The sequence below is a fragment of the Pelodiscus sinensis genome, chromosome 20, assembly GCF_049634645.1.
Source record: "Pelodiscus sinensis isolate JC-2024 chromosome 20, ASM4963464v1, whole genome shotgun sequence".
NCBI lineage: Eukaryota > Metazoa > Chordata > Testudines > Trionychidae > Pelodiscus > Pelodiscus sinensis.
In genome coordinates this window covers 17645570-17665129 of record NC_134730.1, presented here as the reverse complement: position 1 = coordinate 17665129, position 19560 = coordinate 17645570, and the positions used below count along the sequence as shown (strand labels likewise).

Here is a 19560-nt window from a genome sequence, read left to right as displayed (position 1 = left end):
CTCCCCTTTGTTGATGGTGGGGAACAGGTGGCTCAGTGTGGCCTATGTTGCTTTGTGCTCACCAACAGGCACCCCCCCACAGCTCCCATTAACCGTGATTTCTGGCCAATGGGAGTTGCAGGGGCAGAACTTCCAGGCATGTGCAGCGCAGAGATAGAGCCTCCCAGTGCTCAGACTTGGCTCCAGCCCAGAGATCTGGGGGAGGGACAAGAAATGGCAGCATACTGAGCCATTTCACCCCTTCCCCACCAGGAAGGGCTGGCCCAGAACACTGGGACTTTAGTGGCTGCAGCCCAATGTCTCAGGCTGAGTGGGCCCTCATAAGCTTGGGGCCCTGGGTTGCAGCCTCTACAGCCCCTTTCTTAATTCGGTCCTGCACGAGGAGTGAGAATGTTTTTGATACTTGTTTTTATTTCATTCCTCATTATCATCTGTTATGAAGGTACAGGACAGGTGAGTAGATTTTGTGTCTCAACTAGGAAATTTTCTGAACAATGTTGTATCACTTTGATTAGTAACATATTTGAGTTTGTTTCCTGTAACATGAGTATTTAATATTTCAGAAGCATGAATATATCTTCTCCTTCTTCAAACATGGTTGAAAAAGAAAACTTATACAAGATTTCACTTCGTGGTTTAGCTGTTGTAGTACAATAATTACCTAAGCTTTGCTCTGTTGATTATACTTTTTGCTTCTTCATAGGAGACACCAATCATTGATTCCTTGTTTATGGATACAATTTGGTCTCCAGGCTTCAGTCGTCCATCCTAATCAGTAACAATAAAGAATCCAAGTGTGACATTCTGTATTGATTGTGGATGAAAATGCAGTTAGAAAGTTCTTTCAAATGCAACAGTTTGACATGTACTTTTGAACTCATGGGTTTAAGAAACAGTCAAGGCTGCCCAGACTTTCTAATTGGACGAATGGCTAATATCTGTGAGTTAGAAGTTTCCATTAGTAATATGCATGTTTTATGCTGCTGTTTAGTAGAATAAGTATGTAATAGAAGAATGTTATATGTGCTAGATTTCAAAAGGCACAAAAAAAACCCAATTATGAATGCTACATTCAACACTTTGGTTTTATAAATTAGTATCAAATATTGAAAAATTGTTATCATCTAGAAAAGCTATAGATGCACTATCGTAACTGCTTTAAGGGAAAAATATGATGACCAATTTTCCAGCCACCAAAATATACAATATTCATCTTAATAAATGCTATATTATTAATTGCCTGACAAATCACAGACGCATAGAAATGAAAGATTTGATGTCATTTTGTCCAGTCCTGCCTCAGTTCAGGGGACTAAGTATTAACTAGACCAGAGAGAGACAAACTACAGCCCATGGTCCGTATCCATCCTACTAGCTGTTTTAATCTGCCCCCTCCCATGCTCCCATTGAGGAGCAGATTCTGCGGCTTGCCCTGCTCCAAGTAGCTCTTGGAAGCAGAGGCATGTCCCCTGCCCGGCCAGCTCCTACACAGCAGTGCGATCAGGTGGCTCTGTGTGCTGCTCCCCTGCCCCAAGAACTACCCGTGCAGTATGCAGCCAATGGGAGCCATAGGGATGGCACCTGCGAATGATGGGGAGGCCCAGCACAAAAAGCTGCCTGCTCACCTTCTATATAGGAACTGGTTGGAAGGGGGACATGCCACTATTTCTAGGAGCTGCTTGAGGAGGTAAGCAGTCTGAAGCCTGCACCCTCTGAGTCTTTACCCACCCTACCCCAATCTCATGCCCCAGCCATGATTCCCCCTTCCACTCCCGAATTCGCTCAGTCCCCGCCCAAAGCCCCCTCCTATACCCAAACCCCTTATCCCCATCCCCATCTTTTTCAGTTGTGAGGGATCTCCACCCCATTCTGTCCTATTTCTGTGTCTGTGCTCAGGCTCTTTGGCTTTGCTATCATGTAAGTAAAACAGAGGAGAACATAGCTACTATATGTCTGGTTTCCATGACAGCTTGAGTGAGCAGGAGAACCTCAGTCACTCATTTGGTTAGCCTTTTACTTAACATTGAAATAAATAAAACAATGACTAAGGACTCTGACACACAATACTGAAATTCAATTGGTTGGTTAGCACTTCTTCACAACACTAGAATTAAATTGTGTTTCACCAATCTATTATTCTATCCTGCCATTTTCCTCTCTCTGGGTAGACCCCTTTTATGGCCACAGATTCCCACTACAAAACAACATGACTCCCATAAGGCAGACTGCTCTCTGAATGAATGGAACAAGTTGTAGAGTTAGAATCCTAACCTAGCAGGTACTGCAACAGAGATTATATCAAAGTCCAATGACTTGAACTTTTACAATAAAATCTCAGATATGGAATGAACACATCTGTCTATCACAGGTGTTAAAGGAATTTAACATTGCAAAATGCAAATTAAGGAAATATTGCTGACAAAGAATCCATCTCTGAATTGAAATTCCTCAGTTGAAATCGTTCAGTTTCCACGGTGATCAGAGTCAGTATAAAATCTCTGATACAATAAAAAATGTCAGTGGCATTACAACAGAAATGAACTTGCTGTAAGTTGGAATACCAACATCTCTGACTATGGGAAGTTTTTCTGCCAGTTAATTAATCTCTAAACTGGATTAAATTTTTATTCAAAGAGCCCAACCTTCAGAGATACTCCAGATACTTTTCAGGCACCCCTGAATCAGAGTCATCTGAACAAGGGAGGAAAGACTGAAACTTCATCAGTGAAAGCAGAAGAGAATTGCAGAAATAAGAAGGAAAAATTTTTTTTTTGCAGTTTTGTAGCCATATTAGTGAGAAATAAGGTGGGTAAAATAATATCTTTTATTGGACCAATTTGTGTTGGTGAGAGACAAGCTTTTGAGTTGCACAGAGCTCTTCTTCAGGTCTGGAAAAGGTACTCAAGAGTGTCACAACCAGTACAAGCTGGAACAGATTGTTTAGCATAAGTAGTTAACACCGTGATGTCCAATCAGTTCTGAATAGTGGCTACTGCTAAAGTGAATTAGTTACACTCAACCGGCCAAATATCCAGACTCAAATGGCCAAATAGCCATATGTGGCTAATGGCTGTATGTTGGATACCACAGAGTTAACACATACTCTACTAAAGGACCTTTTAAACTGAAGTGACCCGTTGACACATCTGGAAAAAGGGGATTAGTGGGTTACAGTCTTATAAGAAGACATAAATCCAGTGTCTTTATTAAGCCTACAATTTTTAGTTTCTGTCAAAATTACGAATTAAAGTTCCCAGGCTTGTCATTTTAAGGTAAAGATTTCTATCATGGAAGTGGCACCTAACTATACCAAGAGAACCTGCTTCAATTTATTGTGTGTATGGGAAACTCTCCACCCACCCACCCTATTTGTCGCCTATTATCCCACACTGAAATCCATACAGGGTATCATTTAACAACAACCACCCATATTTGATGGGGACTACCCCTTGCAAGAAATCTTTCCCAACTCCCTCTTTTGGCCTTCAAACACCCCCTCCGCAACCTCTCCAAGCTCATAATCAGAAGCAGGCTCCTCAAGACCACAATACACTAACTTAAAGGAACACCAAAGTCTGCCTGAACAACAGAGACAAAACCTGTAGATGTAGACCACTACAATGATCAATACCTCTCACAACACACTTTTCAAGATCCATAGGTCCTAAACACATGCATATCACAACATGGGGCATACTGCACCCAGTACACTTAATGTCCCAATAAAAACTATATTGGTGAAACAGCCAGACAATCACCGTGCTCTTGAATGAGCCCTCACAAAATGATGAAAGACAAAAAAAATCACCTGTTAGTGAACACTGTTCACAAAGCCATCACTCCCCTATCTGATCTCTCAAAGTCCTCATGCTCAAAGGAAACCTGCTCAAGACCTTCAAAAGATGAACTTGGGAACTTAAATTCATTCCTTTGCCAGATGCTGAAAAAATCACAGTCTTAATAAAGACACCGGATGTATGAATTATTGCAAAAAATCTCTAACCCATTATCTCTGCTTTTTTGGTCCATTACTGAAGAGATGCTAATGAGCCTCCTCACCTTGAACCCTCCCTTGGAATATGTGTTAACTAGTTACGCTAAACAATCTCTTCTGCCTAGTATTTAATTGTGACATGGAGGGCACGTCTCCGCTACATATTTTCATCAGTATAGCTTCACCTATGCAGCTTTAGCTGGTCTAGTGAAGATGCTCTTAGCCAATGGAAAGAGCCACCTCTGCAACAGGTGGTCACTAGCTCGGTGGGAGAAGCAGATTGATTTGCAGCATTCTGTAAACACACATACATACCACTTCTGTTACAGATGGCTATGAGACAACACTTTAAGTAGGGGAGCCTGTAGTCTCATTTACACTGAAGTCCCCTAACTCTCTTCTAGCTATGTAAATGAGATTTAGAATGGGTATAATCACAGTATAATAGAGAATTCAGGTTATTAATCATTCTGTATATAGCTTAAGGTCAAAGATTTTAGAAATCTATACTTCACCAATATATGATACAGAAATAAAATCATTCAAGGTGAACCTGTGTTTCTGGACCTGTACATAATTAATTACATAGACACTTTGGATCATTCTTTTTTTCATAGTTCATAAAAAAAATCCCCAGTAAAATGCAATTTTGGAAAATATCATTAGTAACCCTAAATATGCTCCAGGAGAAAGAACAAATATATAAAAGTTTATAACACTTTATATTTTCACCTCAATTTTATAACTTATATTTTATTGTTTAATGCTTGTTTTTAACCAAAGGAAACAACTTACTTTTTATTTGCCTCTGGTACCCAAAAATACAAATTACAATGCTGCCCTCTGGGGACTCAGATGACAAACATCACATTTTGAATTTTAAATTGAAAAATTTCAAGATTAGAATTTAAATAAATACTTACACAGGTGTTTGGTAGCTATAAAAATAAGACTGAATGAAAGTAAAAATCATTGCTATTCATGAAGAAGCAGTTTTAAGGAAGCATTCCAATTTGCTCCTGATCTTCAGTCTGGCTTTAATCTATCCTTCCTACAAATCCATGGTCACAAATAAGCACAGGCAGAGTTTTGTGGGCACAAATCACTATAAGTGCAATGAATGTTTTTAAGCATTCATGCCTTGCTTTTCAGGCACAATCAATAATTTATATGTTAAAATAACCACTATTCTATGAAATGCTGTTGTAGTTGTGTCAGTCCCAGCATATTAGAAATAAAAGATGGGTGAAATATCTTTTATTGTACCAACTTCAGCTAGGGCGAGACAAGCTTCTAACACAGAGTTCTTCTTCTGGAGTGGGAAACTTAATGACTCTTCATTCTTGAAGGAAACCTGCACAACATTTTCAAAAGGTGAGCCTATAATCTGAAATTCATAACTTTGCTAGACACTAAAAATCATGGACCGAACAGAGATACTGTATTTATGAATTATTACAACAATCTATAACCTACTAAAAACCTTCCCCCCAACTGCTTCCCTCACCAACTTCTGTTCTTCCAATGACTGGAAGGGTATTTCTCTTGAATGCTCCCTTGAAATATGTGTGTACTACTTATGCCAAACAATCTGTTCCACTTGGTATTTAATTGTGATACTCCGATTAAGGTCACATCTAGACTACAAAATGAAGTTGACAATCTATATTGGCATAAAGCCATCACTTGTATGCGTCTACACTTGACTCTTCACCAGGAGCGTTTGTATCGACCATACTGTCAGCATGGGGCATTGCAGGACAGCTGTTTAGAGCCAGTAAGCAGTGCAGAGTCTACACTGACACTGCATTGACATCAATCTATGCTGCTTGTGGAGATGGACTGGTTCATTAATAATGGCAATCAGTCACAATGGTGATGAGTGTAGGATGGTTAAAAGGGCCATCCTGCTGATACAAAATGGCATAGGAAATGGGAGAAGAAAAAGAAATTCAAAAGTTTATACGTATGTCCTCCACCTCATATGTAGCTGGCTGAGATCCTGACTACCAGGCAATCCCAATTTTAACCTTGTTCACCAACCAGCCTCAATCATACAACTACGGCATGCCAGTAGGAACAAGAATTGGATTCCTTCCCTAGCTTTCTCCTGAGTGCCCTGTAAACCCTCTGACTACCAAATAGATAAATGGAAGAGAGGAGGGAAAGAGGATACCCTACACACACTTGTCTCCTCATTCCCATACAGGGCACTCAATACAAGGAAAGATTGACCGTTGACACGATGCTTTACTGAAGGTGATGCCATTGTCTAAAAATAGCTTAGTGTGCCTAGCAAAACCCTGTTTCATAGATTTGCTTGCTGCTAGTCTTGATGTTGGAGACCATTTATTCTGAGGTTGGTAATAAATGAAGAAAAAATGGAGACACCTGGGAAGGAACAATGAATAAAAAAGGACTTCATAATATCTACCTTATGACAGTCACCTCCAGGGATAACTTCTTGAATATACACCAACGGGCCTTCATTTCTGTTAATTCCTCCCACAATGTTCAAACCTAAGCCTGTTCCCTTGGAAACAGTGATAATCTGAAATACACTATCACTAGGGGGGGGGGGGGGAAGAAAATTAGCATTAAAAGGTCAGTTACACAGTCTGTGGAGCTTGAAAAAAGCAGCAATGAAGATCCATGTGTACTATTTCTCTTGCTGGCTTCATGCATGTGTTGCAACAATTAGTTTGACATAAATGGCTGATGCTTAATCAGGAAACTCAGACAGACCACATTCTATTCAATACAAAATTACTAATTTCAATAGTAATTTCAGCAATTACAAACAGAAAATCAAGTTAAACTAAGCATGAAGCAATGCTATATACACAGTGAAGTTAAACTGTGTCTAAATCTCTACTTTCTCAAGACATACAGATACACTTCTAGGGATGTGAAAGTAATCATCAAAATGCAACTGCATGGAAAGTTTCAAGTGTCACCTTTCTCTTTTTTTAATTGCATTTTACATGTTTTGTGTAAAGACTGTCTTGTTTTGTGTTCATTCCATCTAAAGACTCCGCCCTCTCCCCAGGATGGGGTGTCCACCCCACACAAGGCTAGAAAGGGTTAGGAGTGTGGCTAGGTAGGCCAATTAATTGTCTGAGGTGCACCTGGAGGAGCAGGCAGGAAGCTGAGCAGGGATATGAGGCTCAGATGGATAGGAACAGGAGGGGTCTGTGTAAAGTCCAGGAGCTCAGAGCAAAAAGGTGACTGCACGGAGGTAGTCTGCAATCACTCTCTGAGAGAAGGAAAGTATGGTAGGGACTATAGAGGGCAGTTTACAGTTACTCCCTGGAAGGAGGGAGTTAGAACTGGTAAATCAAGGGGGAGCCAGAAAGGCAGGAAAGCTCAGGGGAAAGCTGATAGGGTAGACCTTGGTTGCTGATGAGAGAATCCTAAACTGGAACCCAGAGTAGAGGTTGGGATCGGGTTCCCCTCCCAGTCACAGGGAAGTGGAACAGACCAGGTAGTGGAGAGTTGACTGCCCAGGACAATTCGTGCTGGAAGGCTTTGATACCCCAGAAGAGAGGAACATGCCAGAGGGCCAAATCACAAAGAGGAAGCAGGAGGTTCTGGAACAAGAGAGAGAGAGACTGCAGACTGAGAGAGGAACTGAGGGAAACCACTGGAAGGGACACTGACCGGAAGAGCTTATTCTTAGAACTGCCAAAAGGAGGTGTTTTCACACCCTCCCACAAAACTGTTCCAGTATTTTTACTGCTGACTGTTTTCCAGACATTTGGTAATCGTTTTCAACTGCTTAGTTCACAACAAGCATTGTTATAAAGCTATTCATTTATAAAAAGAAAGAACTGATTTTAAAAAGTTGCTAGAACACAATGCTGGGAATTAGGACTTTTGGAGTGTGTCTAGACTACACTTCTCTGTTGACAGAGAGGTGCAGATTAGGCACATCAAAATTGCTAATGAAGCAGGGATTTAAATATCCTGGGCCTCCTTAGCATAAACATGGCCACCATTTTTTTTTTGAAACTGAGCTTTTTTGAAAAAAACCCAGCAGTTTAGACGCAGATCTGTCGAAAAAAGGTTTATTTTCAACACATCCTTATCTAAACTGCCATTTTTTCCCAAAAAGCTCCATTTTGAAAAAAAAAAAGTGGCGGCCATGTTTATGCTAATGAGGCACGGGATATTTACATTTCTGCTTCATTAGCAATTTCAATGTGCTTGATTTGCATCCCTCTGTTAACAGAAGGATGCAGTCTAGACGTAGCCTTGAATTCCAGCTGTGGTTCTGCCACTTACTCACAGCTTGACCTTGGGTAAGTTGGCCAAAAAATTTCAAACATGGACCTCTAAAGTAAGGATGTAAGTAAGTAAAGGTCCCATTTAATAAGTTATCCAGTAAGCCATTAAGTTTAACCAGTTAACTGACTAAATGGGGGCAGTTGGAGGCTGCTACTTTTAAAATTAATTCAGCTTTAACAATCAACAGTGTTACTAATAACATGATTTTTAAAAGTAAAAGTGTTTGTATCCTGTGTCCCTCTAGTGGGCTCCTCCCAAAATACTCATAAGCAGCTCAACACAAATACTTTTGAACAAGGGAGATCAAAGAAGAGAGCTTCAGAAATTACTTTGTGAGCTGTGGCGATGCTGTGGTAAGAGAATTATTTCCATTATAGCTGATGATGATATCCTTTGGTTGCAGAAGCTGAGGACTTTGTAAACTTGAGGATGATCCAGAAGAAAGGCAGTCAACAGGTTTTCCTAAAAGAAAGAAATAGTGAGAAAAGAGGAATAAAAATCACATTCACTGACATATAGCACCAATTTCTGCTGATCTTGCTCAGGCAAACAGTTCAGCACGTCAGGAAGAGGAGCATGATTTTTCTCATGACCTTAAACTGTTAAAGCTGTGGTGTCCAATCACTATAGTGGCTAATACTATAGCGAACTAGCCACACTCAACCAGCCAAATAGCCACATTGTTCAAGACAACAACCAGCCAAGTAGCCACATGTGGCTAGTGGCTAGCACACTGGACACCAAGGCAATAAAGGGTTCTCTTTCTGGTAATCATTATGACCAAGGAGTTTATTCGTTTTGAAAATAAATACAATAAATATATCTCTGATATTGAGTGTTCTCTCAAGCAGGCTTCTGTCCATTATCCAGTTTGCCAAAAATCCACCATTTTGAGGTCTTGCAATCAGCCAAATCCAGTCTTCTGGACAATAGGAAAAGGTGTGAAGGCTCTCATTCCTTCCCAGGAGTAGGTTGAGTATAATCTGACTCACTCCTTTTGGCTCCAGGAAGGAATGTTTAGCACCTGCGTTCATTTTATAACAACATCTGTGCTTGATTTGAAAAAACAGAAGAAGAGGATACTGGAGTTGAGAGCAGATACAATACATCATATCAGCTGCTGAAAATAACTTATCCTTATAGTACTGACTTTAACCCCTCTACCCTTTCACACTTCTAAAACAGCAGCTCAGGTATTTCACTTCACTTCCCCAGTCCTTCCTTCCTTATATCCTTAGAAAGGAGCTCATAAAAGCTTCTGTCAAAAAGAAACAAACCTACACGGAAGCCTGAGGCTACACAGCTTCCGAGTGAGAGCTAAGATAAGCACTCAGGTATTCAGAAACACACATCACTTGGTGACAAGTGAAGACTGGCCCTTCAAATGAAAAGAGTGGAGCAAAATAATCTTATACCTACCCATCTGAAAGAGGAGGGTTGGTCCAATATACAAATCATCCCTACTAATACAACAACTCCAAACGACATCTAGACGTGGTTCTTTCAGAAAAAAAACACACTCTTTTTCAAAAGATCCTGTAAACCTCATTTTTTAAGGAGTACAGGATCTTTCGAAAAAGGGTTGTTTTTTTTTCCCCGAAAGAACCGCATCTAGACGGCGGTTTCACTTTCGAAAAGCCCTTTTTCAAAAGAATGCACGGTGGCCATTATGCAAATGAAGCATGGGAAATTCAAATCCCAGCTTCATTTGCAATTTCAATCTGTCTAATTTACATCCCTCTTTCGAAAGAGGGATGTAGTCTAGACATAGCCTCAGGTATCAATACACTTCACAGTATTAAGGCACCTTTCACCACAGATTTTCATAACATGTAATAAACCATTCATTAATGGTTTGAGGGAGGCAATGCAATATAGATGGGGAAATGAACATGGAGAAGTTAAGTAACTTTCCTGCCAGACTCCTAGCTGCCTGCCTCTACTCAGTAAACCATATTACACCATCCCCAACTACCTCTTTGAAGTTCTGGTTCATATTTTAGACACGGATGATTGCAGTGTTCTCCAATATTATTTTAGGCAATCAAGCATCCTCTATTGCTTCCTTATAGTACAAAAAGCAGAAATATTCAACGCCTCACCAGCTACCAGTTGTGTTGGTGAACATCTTGCAGACTCTGTGTTACTGCATGATCCATATTTATCCATCAGGTCTAGAAATTCTTTCCTATGATAATAAAAATCTTTTATTATTTAATTTGACTTCAGTTACAAATGTAGGAGTGCCACTTGTTTAGAATGTATCTCTCATCTTTACTGCTAAACATACAAAGTCCCCAGACCACAGCATACTAAAAGTCTATGGCTTAATACCAAATGAAAAATGACATTTTTGTCAGATATAAAAATACTGAGCACAGATAAGTGAAAAAGTGGCACTATAATGAAGGACAAGCACAGAAGCCAATAGTCTATATATAAAATACAGAAGTTTAATTACTAGCTCTATTCACCCTGGATTGCAAGTGCCTCTGAAGCAGCTCAACAGTGACCCCTCTGAATGATGAGAGAGTGGTGCTACTTGATTCCAAGAGGAGTTACTCATTGACACAAATTCTACGCATAGCAGCAGTGCAGAAACAGGCCTGTACACAGCGAGACTGCAAAGGGTGCGAATGCACTCCCCCCATGATACCCCCTGGGGCCAATTCTGGCTGGATTGGGGAAGACTGGAGCAGTGCATTGCCCCAGACTTAAGGAAGTTAAATTTAGATTAATCTAGTAATCAAATAGTCGATTGATTAGTCGATAAGAACACCTCCACCTTTGCAATGTAGCAAGAGCCCTGCTGGCACTGTCACCTCAGTCCCACATTCTAGTTCCATAGGAGGTAAGGGGACCATCTGTTTGGATGGTATGTGATTCTGTTGCAGCTTTCTCGGAGGGGGGCAAGAGGGTACAAGCAGGTTTGGAAATGCCTCAAACTACTACACTTTTCACAAAGCCATCCCTCTGTATCGGATCCCTCAGGCCTCGCCCTCAGAGGAAGCCTGCACAACAGCATTAAAAAAATGAGCCTGGGAACTTAAATTCATACCTTTGCTAGATGCTACAAAATATGGACTGGACAGACACACTGGATTTATGATTCATTACACCAATCTGTGACTCTCTTTACTAGCCAATGACCAGGGTGTTGTTAAGAGGCCAATGCACCTTAAGTGGTCCTTTGAAAAATGTGTTAACTATAACCATCTGTTCCATCTTATATTTGACAGTGACACTGACTCTGGGATATTTCCCAATCCCAAAGAAGAGCTCTGTGTATCTTGAAAACTTGTCTCTCTCTCACCAACTCAGATTGGTCCAATACAATTTATACAAGACAGTACCTCAGCCAACTCGTTTCTATGAGGTAATGGCACGTCATATTTTCCCTTCTGAGCAAGGCTTGTGGAAGCCCCCCAACTACCAGCATAGAGGTAGATGCGGTTCTCCAGATCACAACAGGGTTAAAGCTGGAGAACAGCTTCTGAATGGGAAGGATGTGGCCGCATTGGAGAGGGTCCAGTGTAGGGCAACCAAAATGATTAGGGGGCTAGAGCCCGTGACCTATGAGGAGATACTGAGGGATTTGGGTTGTTTAGTCTGCAGAAGAGAAGAGTGAGGGGGGATTTGATAGCAGCCTTCAACTTCCTGAAGGGAGGTTCCAAAGAGGATGGAGAGAGGCTGTTCTTAGTAGTGACGGATGGCAGAACAAGGAGCAATGGGTTTAAGTTACAGTGGGGGAGGACTAGGTTGGATATTAGGAAAACTATTTCACTAGGAGGGTGGTGAAGCACTGGAATGGGTTAGCTAGGGAGATGGTGGAATCTCCATCCCTAGAGGTGTTTAAGTCTCAGCTTGACAAAGCCCTGGCTGGGTTGATTTATTTGGGATTGGTCCTGCCTTGGGCAGGGGGCTGGACTTGATGACCTCCTGAGGTCTCTTCCAGCTCTATGGTTCTATGAATGTGGCTTCAAATACAGGCAGAGTTCTAATTAGCAATCTTAACTGATGAATCAGGGCTGTATGCAGGGGTGTGTGAAGCGTGAGAGCACACCTCCCTGTAGTCCCCCTCTTAAGCATGCTCCAGCCAGCTGGGGGGAGACAAGAGCGGTGTGCTACCCAAGACTCCCTCCCTCATGCTCCAGTTGGCCAGAGGAAGGCTGATTTCCCTAAGGGGTGGAGAGGGAAATCAGCTCCAGCCTCTTCCCAGGGCCAGCTGGAGCACAGGGGAGGGAGGTTCAGGCAGCACGCCGCTCCTGCCTTCCCTCTGCTGGCCAGAGCACACTTACTTGGGGGACTATGGAGGGGAAGGTGCACTCGCACCTTTGCAGACCACATTTACAAAAAAAAAGCACCCTCACAGAAATTCCTGCATATGGGCCAGAGAAAGCTTTTGTTCTAGCTTAATTATTTCTGAGAAACAACAGTTGATACATAATAGAAGGATGAAAAGCAACAGGTTTTTATTTTCCTACACAATAATAAACAGGGGTGACTGCTGAGGGTCCACCAGCCATGTGACCCTCTAGCATGGGGAAGGGCTAGGACAACCCCCCTCCAGCCCAGACCTCATCTCTCCCCACCCCTGCTCCACCCATCCCCACACTTGCTCCCCTTTCTTCCCTCCTCTTCCTCGACTCTGCTGCACCCCACCACTTCTCATAGAATCACTGAATAGTAGAACTTGAAGGGACCTCATCAAGTCCAGTTCCCTGCCCTGAAGGCAGGACCAAACATAACCTGCTCTTAAATATCTCCAATAAGTAGATTCCACAATCTTTCTAGGTAATTTATTCCAGTGTTTAACCACCCTGACAGTCAGGAAGTTTTTCCTAATATCCAACCTAAACCTCCCTTGCTGAAATTCAAGCCCATTGCTTCTTGTCCTATCATCAGAGGACATCCCTCGCATCTCTATTGCAAGCACCCCTGCTTGCTGTCCTGACATCTAGGGACTATGGCAATGCTGGCTGCTGGCCGGCCTTTTGCCCCTCCCACCCATAGTGCTTGGGAGCATGTGTGTCCTTTGTGCCTTCACACATCATGAGTGATGGGCACTAGTAGATGGGCGGGTTCTGCTCCCCCTGCTCTCACTGACAGCAGTGGAGGAAGTAGAGCAACATGGTCCCAGCTCACTCCGCTCCCCCGACCATGTTGCTCTGCTTTCCACTGGTGAGTGTGGGAGCAATCCTGCTCCTCCCCCAAGCAGCATGTCTGAGAGACCAAAGCGAGCCAGGGCCACATTGCTCCGTTTTCCCCACCACTGTCGGGGGGGAGGGGCAGATCCCTGTTATGAGCACCAGTCCCCCACTAGCTGCTCTGATGCCCAAGGACTGTGGCACCGCTGGCTGCTGGTCGACCCTTTGCCCCTCCCACTCACAGAGCTTGGGGGGCATATGCCCAACTCGTGCCACCACACATCACCCCTAATAATAAATCAGATTTCATTCATAAGATTTATACATCTGAATTCTCTCATGTCTATTTAGGAATTCTTCTTTTCTTTACTTGCTCCACTGAAAATGCCAGGCAGCACCTATAGCTTTTCTGACTGTTGCTTTCAATGTTTTATCTGATCTAGTGTACTACTTTGAAACATGAAATGTATCTTTTCTCTGCATTGTTTTAAATATCAGCAGACTTACTTGACTTGCAATATTTAGGAACAATGAGACTGGTTTTGACCTCACCTTCACCAGTTTTACACTAGCATCACTGACTTCCCCAGAGTACTACTGATTTACAACTGCCTAAGATTATATTCAATCCCAGAGTTTCTATTCCAATTCATTCCAAGCTTTCTCTTTAATTCCATACCACAGAGATGAGGGAAAAGAAATTCACAAAATTTCTTCTCTTTTTATAAGAGTACTATACATTTGATTAATTACTCTCTGCATATAAAAGTGAAAAATAATTCTGAAGCTTACAAAATAATTGTTTTGAGTTTTGAGTGACATTTTGGTAATTTTTTTGGAAAATACTGATCAAATGAGGAAAGCTAGCTAGCTTGCTACTGTTCTCATATATATGCGCAAACACTGTTATATGTATCCCGTTTAAAAAAAAAAAAAAGAATAGAGGGCAGCCCACCTGCAACAAGCCTGTCAAAGCAGATCAAGTGGCAAAGAAAAAAAAAAGTGCTGCTTTTTCCTCCTCTAACTGCCTTCTAAAATGTCCAAAGAAGCACAGTCGCTTCATGCAAATGTTCAAATGATTTGTTGGCTTTCCATGTGTCTCCACATCCAGTTAGAACGGCATTGGTTAATTTTAAGACATTCTGTGGATTGCTACCACAACTCAGGAATTACACTCCATATTACTTTCCCTTCTGCTCATCTAGTACTAGTTTCTTCTCTACCCCCTCACTCAACCTTGCTATAAATGGTAAAAGACCTTTTTCTATAGCAGCTCCTGCCGTAGGCCCATGTTTTATTCCCCTCCTTCTAATTCCAAATATCAGCTCTCTTTTTCTCCCTTCCACATACCTCTTCAGTTTCTTTCTCCTGCAATTTTTTATCTCTTCAACTGAATTAACTCAAAGTACTGAAGGATGCAATTTGTATAAAAATCTCTCCAGAAAATGTAGTGCCTTATTACAGAATTATATTAGGAACTGAAATGTCTTATTCCTCAAGTAGTTGTCTAATTTAATACATAGCTTACATAGTCCAACAAAGGATAAGAACACTAGAGGGAGTATGACATAGCATTTGGAAGTAAAGTGTGATATAGACTTCTTTAAATCTAGAATTTATATAGCACTGGAATTACTTATGGCCTTGTTTCAGAGCTATTGTGCACCAAAAAGGATGAAAACATTCCAAGAGACACAGATTTGGTCACATATTCACCATCACAGGGTAGAAACTGATTATAGGGGTTTCAGGATTCAAACTGACATCTATTTTCTAACAGGCTCCAGGCTGCCTTTTCCCCATGCAGTCATACAAGCAGGAGATTTAAAAATATTTTGGAAGTAGAAATCACATAAGATAGACCTTATATTTCCCTAGAGTTCTCTGTTCTAGCTTCCAATTAGCACAACCAATTTACCTCTCTTTTCTTTTAAGGTGCTGGGCTAAATAGACTGAAGCTGCACTTAACACCCTGAACAGTCTCTGAACACTGGCTAGGAATTCACAGATTTCAAGGCCAAAAGGGACAATTCTGACCATTTAGTTTGATCCCCTGTAGAATGTAGACCATAGAACTTCCCCACAATAATTCCTAGAGCAGACCTTTTAGAAACATAATTTTGATCTAAGAATTGTCAGTGTTAGAGAATCCATGATAAGCCTATATAAATTGGTCCAATGATTAATTACTGTCACTGTTGGAGACATATGCCTTATTTCTAGTCTGAATGCTTTTATCCATTGGATCATGTTATACCTTTCTCTGCTAGACTGAAAAGCCCATTATCAAATATATGTTCCCATATAGGTTCTCACAAACCGTGATTAAGTTATTTCTTTTCTTCGGTAAGATTAATGTAAGGCCATGCTTTTCCTAAACCTTGAATCATGCTTGTGGCTGTTGTCTGAAACTTCTTCAAATTTATTAACATCCTTCTTGAATTGCAGATACCACAATGTAACATTATTCCAGCAGCAGTTACAGCAGTGCCAAACACAGAAGTGAAAACTTTTTTTATTCCTACTTGAGATGCTCCATTTATGCATTAGCACTTTTGGACATACTGCAACTTTTGTTCAGCTGCTTATGCACCAAATCTTCATCTTTTTCAGACTCAGCTTCCAGAATCTAGGCCTCTAGCTCAACCCATACCCTCATCTTTGGCTCTTTCCTCTTTGGAAAGTTCATAAATAAATCCATAGCTATTAGTTTCCAAGATTCCTATATGTAGTTCCTATGCTTAGTGTTATATGCCTATAGGCATGTATTGGATTCTTCCCCCCAAAAGGAATACACAATTTCAATATACAGCAGGTTGCAGAATCAATCTAAAATCTGTGAATCCTTCTTTGTATTAAAAATATTTACATTATTGGCTCTGTAGAAATCAACTAATTACTATTTTAAAACATTTCTGGACGTTTCAAAAATAGTTATTGGATTAATTAGTTAAGATATAATTTACAATCTCAGGGGTAAAAGTAAATAAAAAGCAAGAGGGAGGAGAGAGGGGAAGAAGAGGAGCCTATACCTAAAAGGGATGTAAACCACAAACACCAGACAATGAATATCACAGAGTTAGGGTGGAGGTAACATAAATGGCCAGACTGTGATATCAGCTACAGCAGCATAACTCCAGAGTAATTCCCTTCACTACACAGGGGTAACTAAAAATCACAGTTTGGTAGACTGCTTAACACCATTACAAATATACTTGTTTAACTGGTGTTCATGGTTTTATCTATCACCAGGTTCTAGTAAGATACACAAAAACTGTTATGTATAAATGGAGTATTTAATACCATATATACGTACAGTAGTAGGAAATTAACCGAGAGCTCAGTAAGGGAGCGAGGACATGTTTAGAATAGTTCATGGAGATTTTATAATGGGACAAACCACCAGAATATAAAGGGGCTCACAGATTTTAATTATTCAAGAAGGATAGAGGAACTAGGTCAGTATGCTTTGGATAAAAGCAGATTAAGAGTAGACTTCAGAGATATCTAAAACAGTCTGAAGAAGAGAGAGAGGATAGACGCTACAAAGCCATTTGAACTACTGTCAAATACAAGAATAAAGGGGCACACGCAGAAGATTAAGAAAGGCCATGCTCTAAAGTAGTTTAAGTGGACTTATTTTACACAGAGGGCAGTTAATAAATGGAAGAGCCTAAGAAAGGCAACAATAGTAGCAACTCTTCAATGGTTTTCAAATACAGTAATATAAATATTTGGAGGAAACAGCTGCTAAGTCAAAAGGGGGAATAGATCTAGATGGGCTTCCTGGCCTCTTTCCATCCCAACATTTCCTATGCCAGTGTTAGTTTAAATGATTATCTGTAGATAACAAGATTAAAGGGATATTTTAGTGTAACTGTCCTCATAATGTAGGAATTTTGGACTATCTGCTGCACTGAATAATTTAACCTACTTATCCCAACTAATTCAGGGCTCATATATAAAAGATTGAAAAGCCAAATAAAGACAACTGCAAGGGCTTTATTTTCAGACATCTGGCACTAGTTAAATCATATAAAGTTTACCACTGTCAAATAATAATCACTTTTTAAATTCCACTTCTTTTAAATTTTAAAAAGACAACAGATAGTCAGGAAATCACGATCATAATGATAGCAAATACTTTATAGTATTATTAATTATACAATGTAACATTTAGACTTTGTTCATGACATATAAATGATCAGAACCACCCGTTAGTAATGTGACTGCCCCACTGAACGAATTAACTGCAATTGATCATTTGACTAAGATGAGGATGATTAACATTTCCTATGTGACTTTAGACTAGCTTTCATATATTCATATAATGTAGCCATCATGGCCCTGAAAGTCTGATATAAAATATACTGATGCACTTTCAATTAATCACTGCTATCATTCTTCATAGGAATCGTGGTACCATATTTTGGGATGTACCACATATGCATATGGGGGAAAATAATAAAAACTCTGTAGTATACTCTGACAAAATACATTATTCTATAAAAGGTTTAAGCAAAATACAAAAACATAAAGTACATTGTGGGTATCTTGTGACGAAGCCCAAATTTGAAAAACACCTGTATATTATCAAATCACATATTTTAATGAATGTGTTAGGGTTTACGGGGGGAAAAGATGCTGTAGTGGTAATTTTTACATATAAGCATTTTAACTCTCTTACTTTGCTTCTTCATCTCGAGCAACCAGTAAAGATACATGGTTAGTTGCTGATGCCATTCGCAAAATATCAACAGCTCTGTAAGGGAAAAAAACGCACAACAATTAAAAATCTATCTTTTTTCACTGTTTGTGTACAAGGACTCTGTATCAACCACACAGTATTAAAATGGCAGAAAACTAAACAAATTATTTTCTTAACAGAAAAACCATTTTGGAAATACACTTTAGATACATCATTCCATTTAACCTTGGACTATCATATGGCATGGTATAGGTTAGACGCTGCCTTTTAATTTTGTACTGTTCAAATCTGATTTGTTTATTTTTCTAACTGGTGCTATAATAGTTTTATTTGGGGGGATATTTTTAGTATAAATGCAAACTCTATCACAGTTTGTAGCTTTCTAGTGATGGTTGGTGTTTCTAACTCAGATGAACAATATGGATAACTTATTTGCCATAATTACCCCACGAGGTTTAACAAAAAGTACCAATTATTCGCAATATAAAACCAAATCATTTGCTTTAATGGCATCCAGACAATACCATAATAATTACAGTAACATTAAATATTTTACTAGCTCAGTACTATTTTGATATGAATTTACACATACATTCTGCAGCCGACGCTACAACATAAAATCTCTTTAATCAGCTCCTCCATAGGCAAAACTCCCATTAATATCAATGATATTTTTATTGAGTAAGGATAGCTATATTGGGCAGTCTGGGACAATCCACGAATGCAACTCCATGGATTTTGGTGCAGTTATATCCTTTTAATCAGTGTTTGATTGTTTAACACCAGTATTAGCAACATTGTTCCAACATCAAGAAAAACATTTCATCTTCTTTATGAACATACCTTTCACTGGTTACGCCAACTAAATTTTCTCCATTGACATCTAAAATTAGGTCTCCAGTGAACAATCGGTCTGATAAAGAGATTAGCAAAATATAATGTAAAAGTCTATATGAATTAACAGGGGAAAATGGGAAATATATCCCTATTACTTTTGTTCTAATCTAATGTAACAATGATTTTACCACCTTTGGCCTTAATCCCATAAATACTTAAGCATGTGCTTAACTTCACTAATCATGAGTAGTTCCACTGATCCTAATAGGACTACTCATACCATGTACTGTACATATTTATAGGATTACACTCCACAGGTGTGGAATTAGCATCAACTGACCTTAGAACTGATGACTACACATAGGTTACCATATATAAATTCAATATTTTGTATTCCTTGATGTTTATAATATTTTTAAAACAGTTTTTATTTTGAACCACTCAATGGCTGTCTAATGACTACAGCAGTTTTGCTGAGCAGTTTTAAAATACAAAGTTAGGTAAAGGTTGTTGGGGTTTTTTATTCAGTAGCTAGTGTGGACAAAACCAGGTCAACTTTAAAACCCTGGAGGGATCCAATATAGAGT

General features: G+C 39.9%; 1 protein-coding gene across 7 annotated transcripts in view; it reads right to left on the bottom strand.

Moving 5' to 3' along the window:
- Positions 1-19560, bottom strand: part of STXBP4 (syntaxin binding protein 4) — a 161063-nt gene that overhangs the window by 119484 nt on the left and 22019 nt on the right. For all 7 annotated transcript variants that reach the window (XM_075903819.1, XM_075903820.1, XM_075903822.1 and 4 more), the window contains 6 exons: positions 18980-19049; positions 18116-18190; positions 10384-10469; positions 8611-8743; positions 6429-6561; positions 662-768 (listed from right to left, as the gene is read on the bottom strand). In XM_075903819.1, the coding sequence (XP_075759934.1) occupies positions 662-768; positions 6429-6561; positions 8611-8743; positions 10384-10469; positions 18116-18190; positions 18980-19049 (604 nt within the window). The remainder of the gene's footprint in view (positions 1-661; positions 769-6428; positions 6562-8610; positions 8744-10383; positions 10470-18115; positions 18191-18979; positions 19050-19560) is intronic.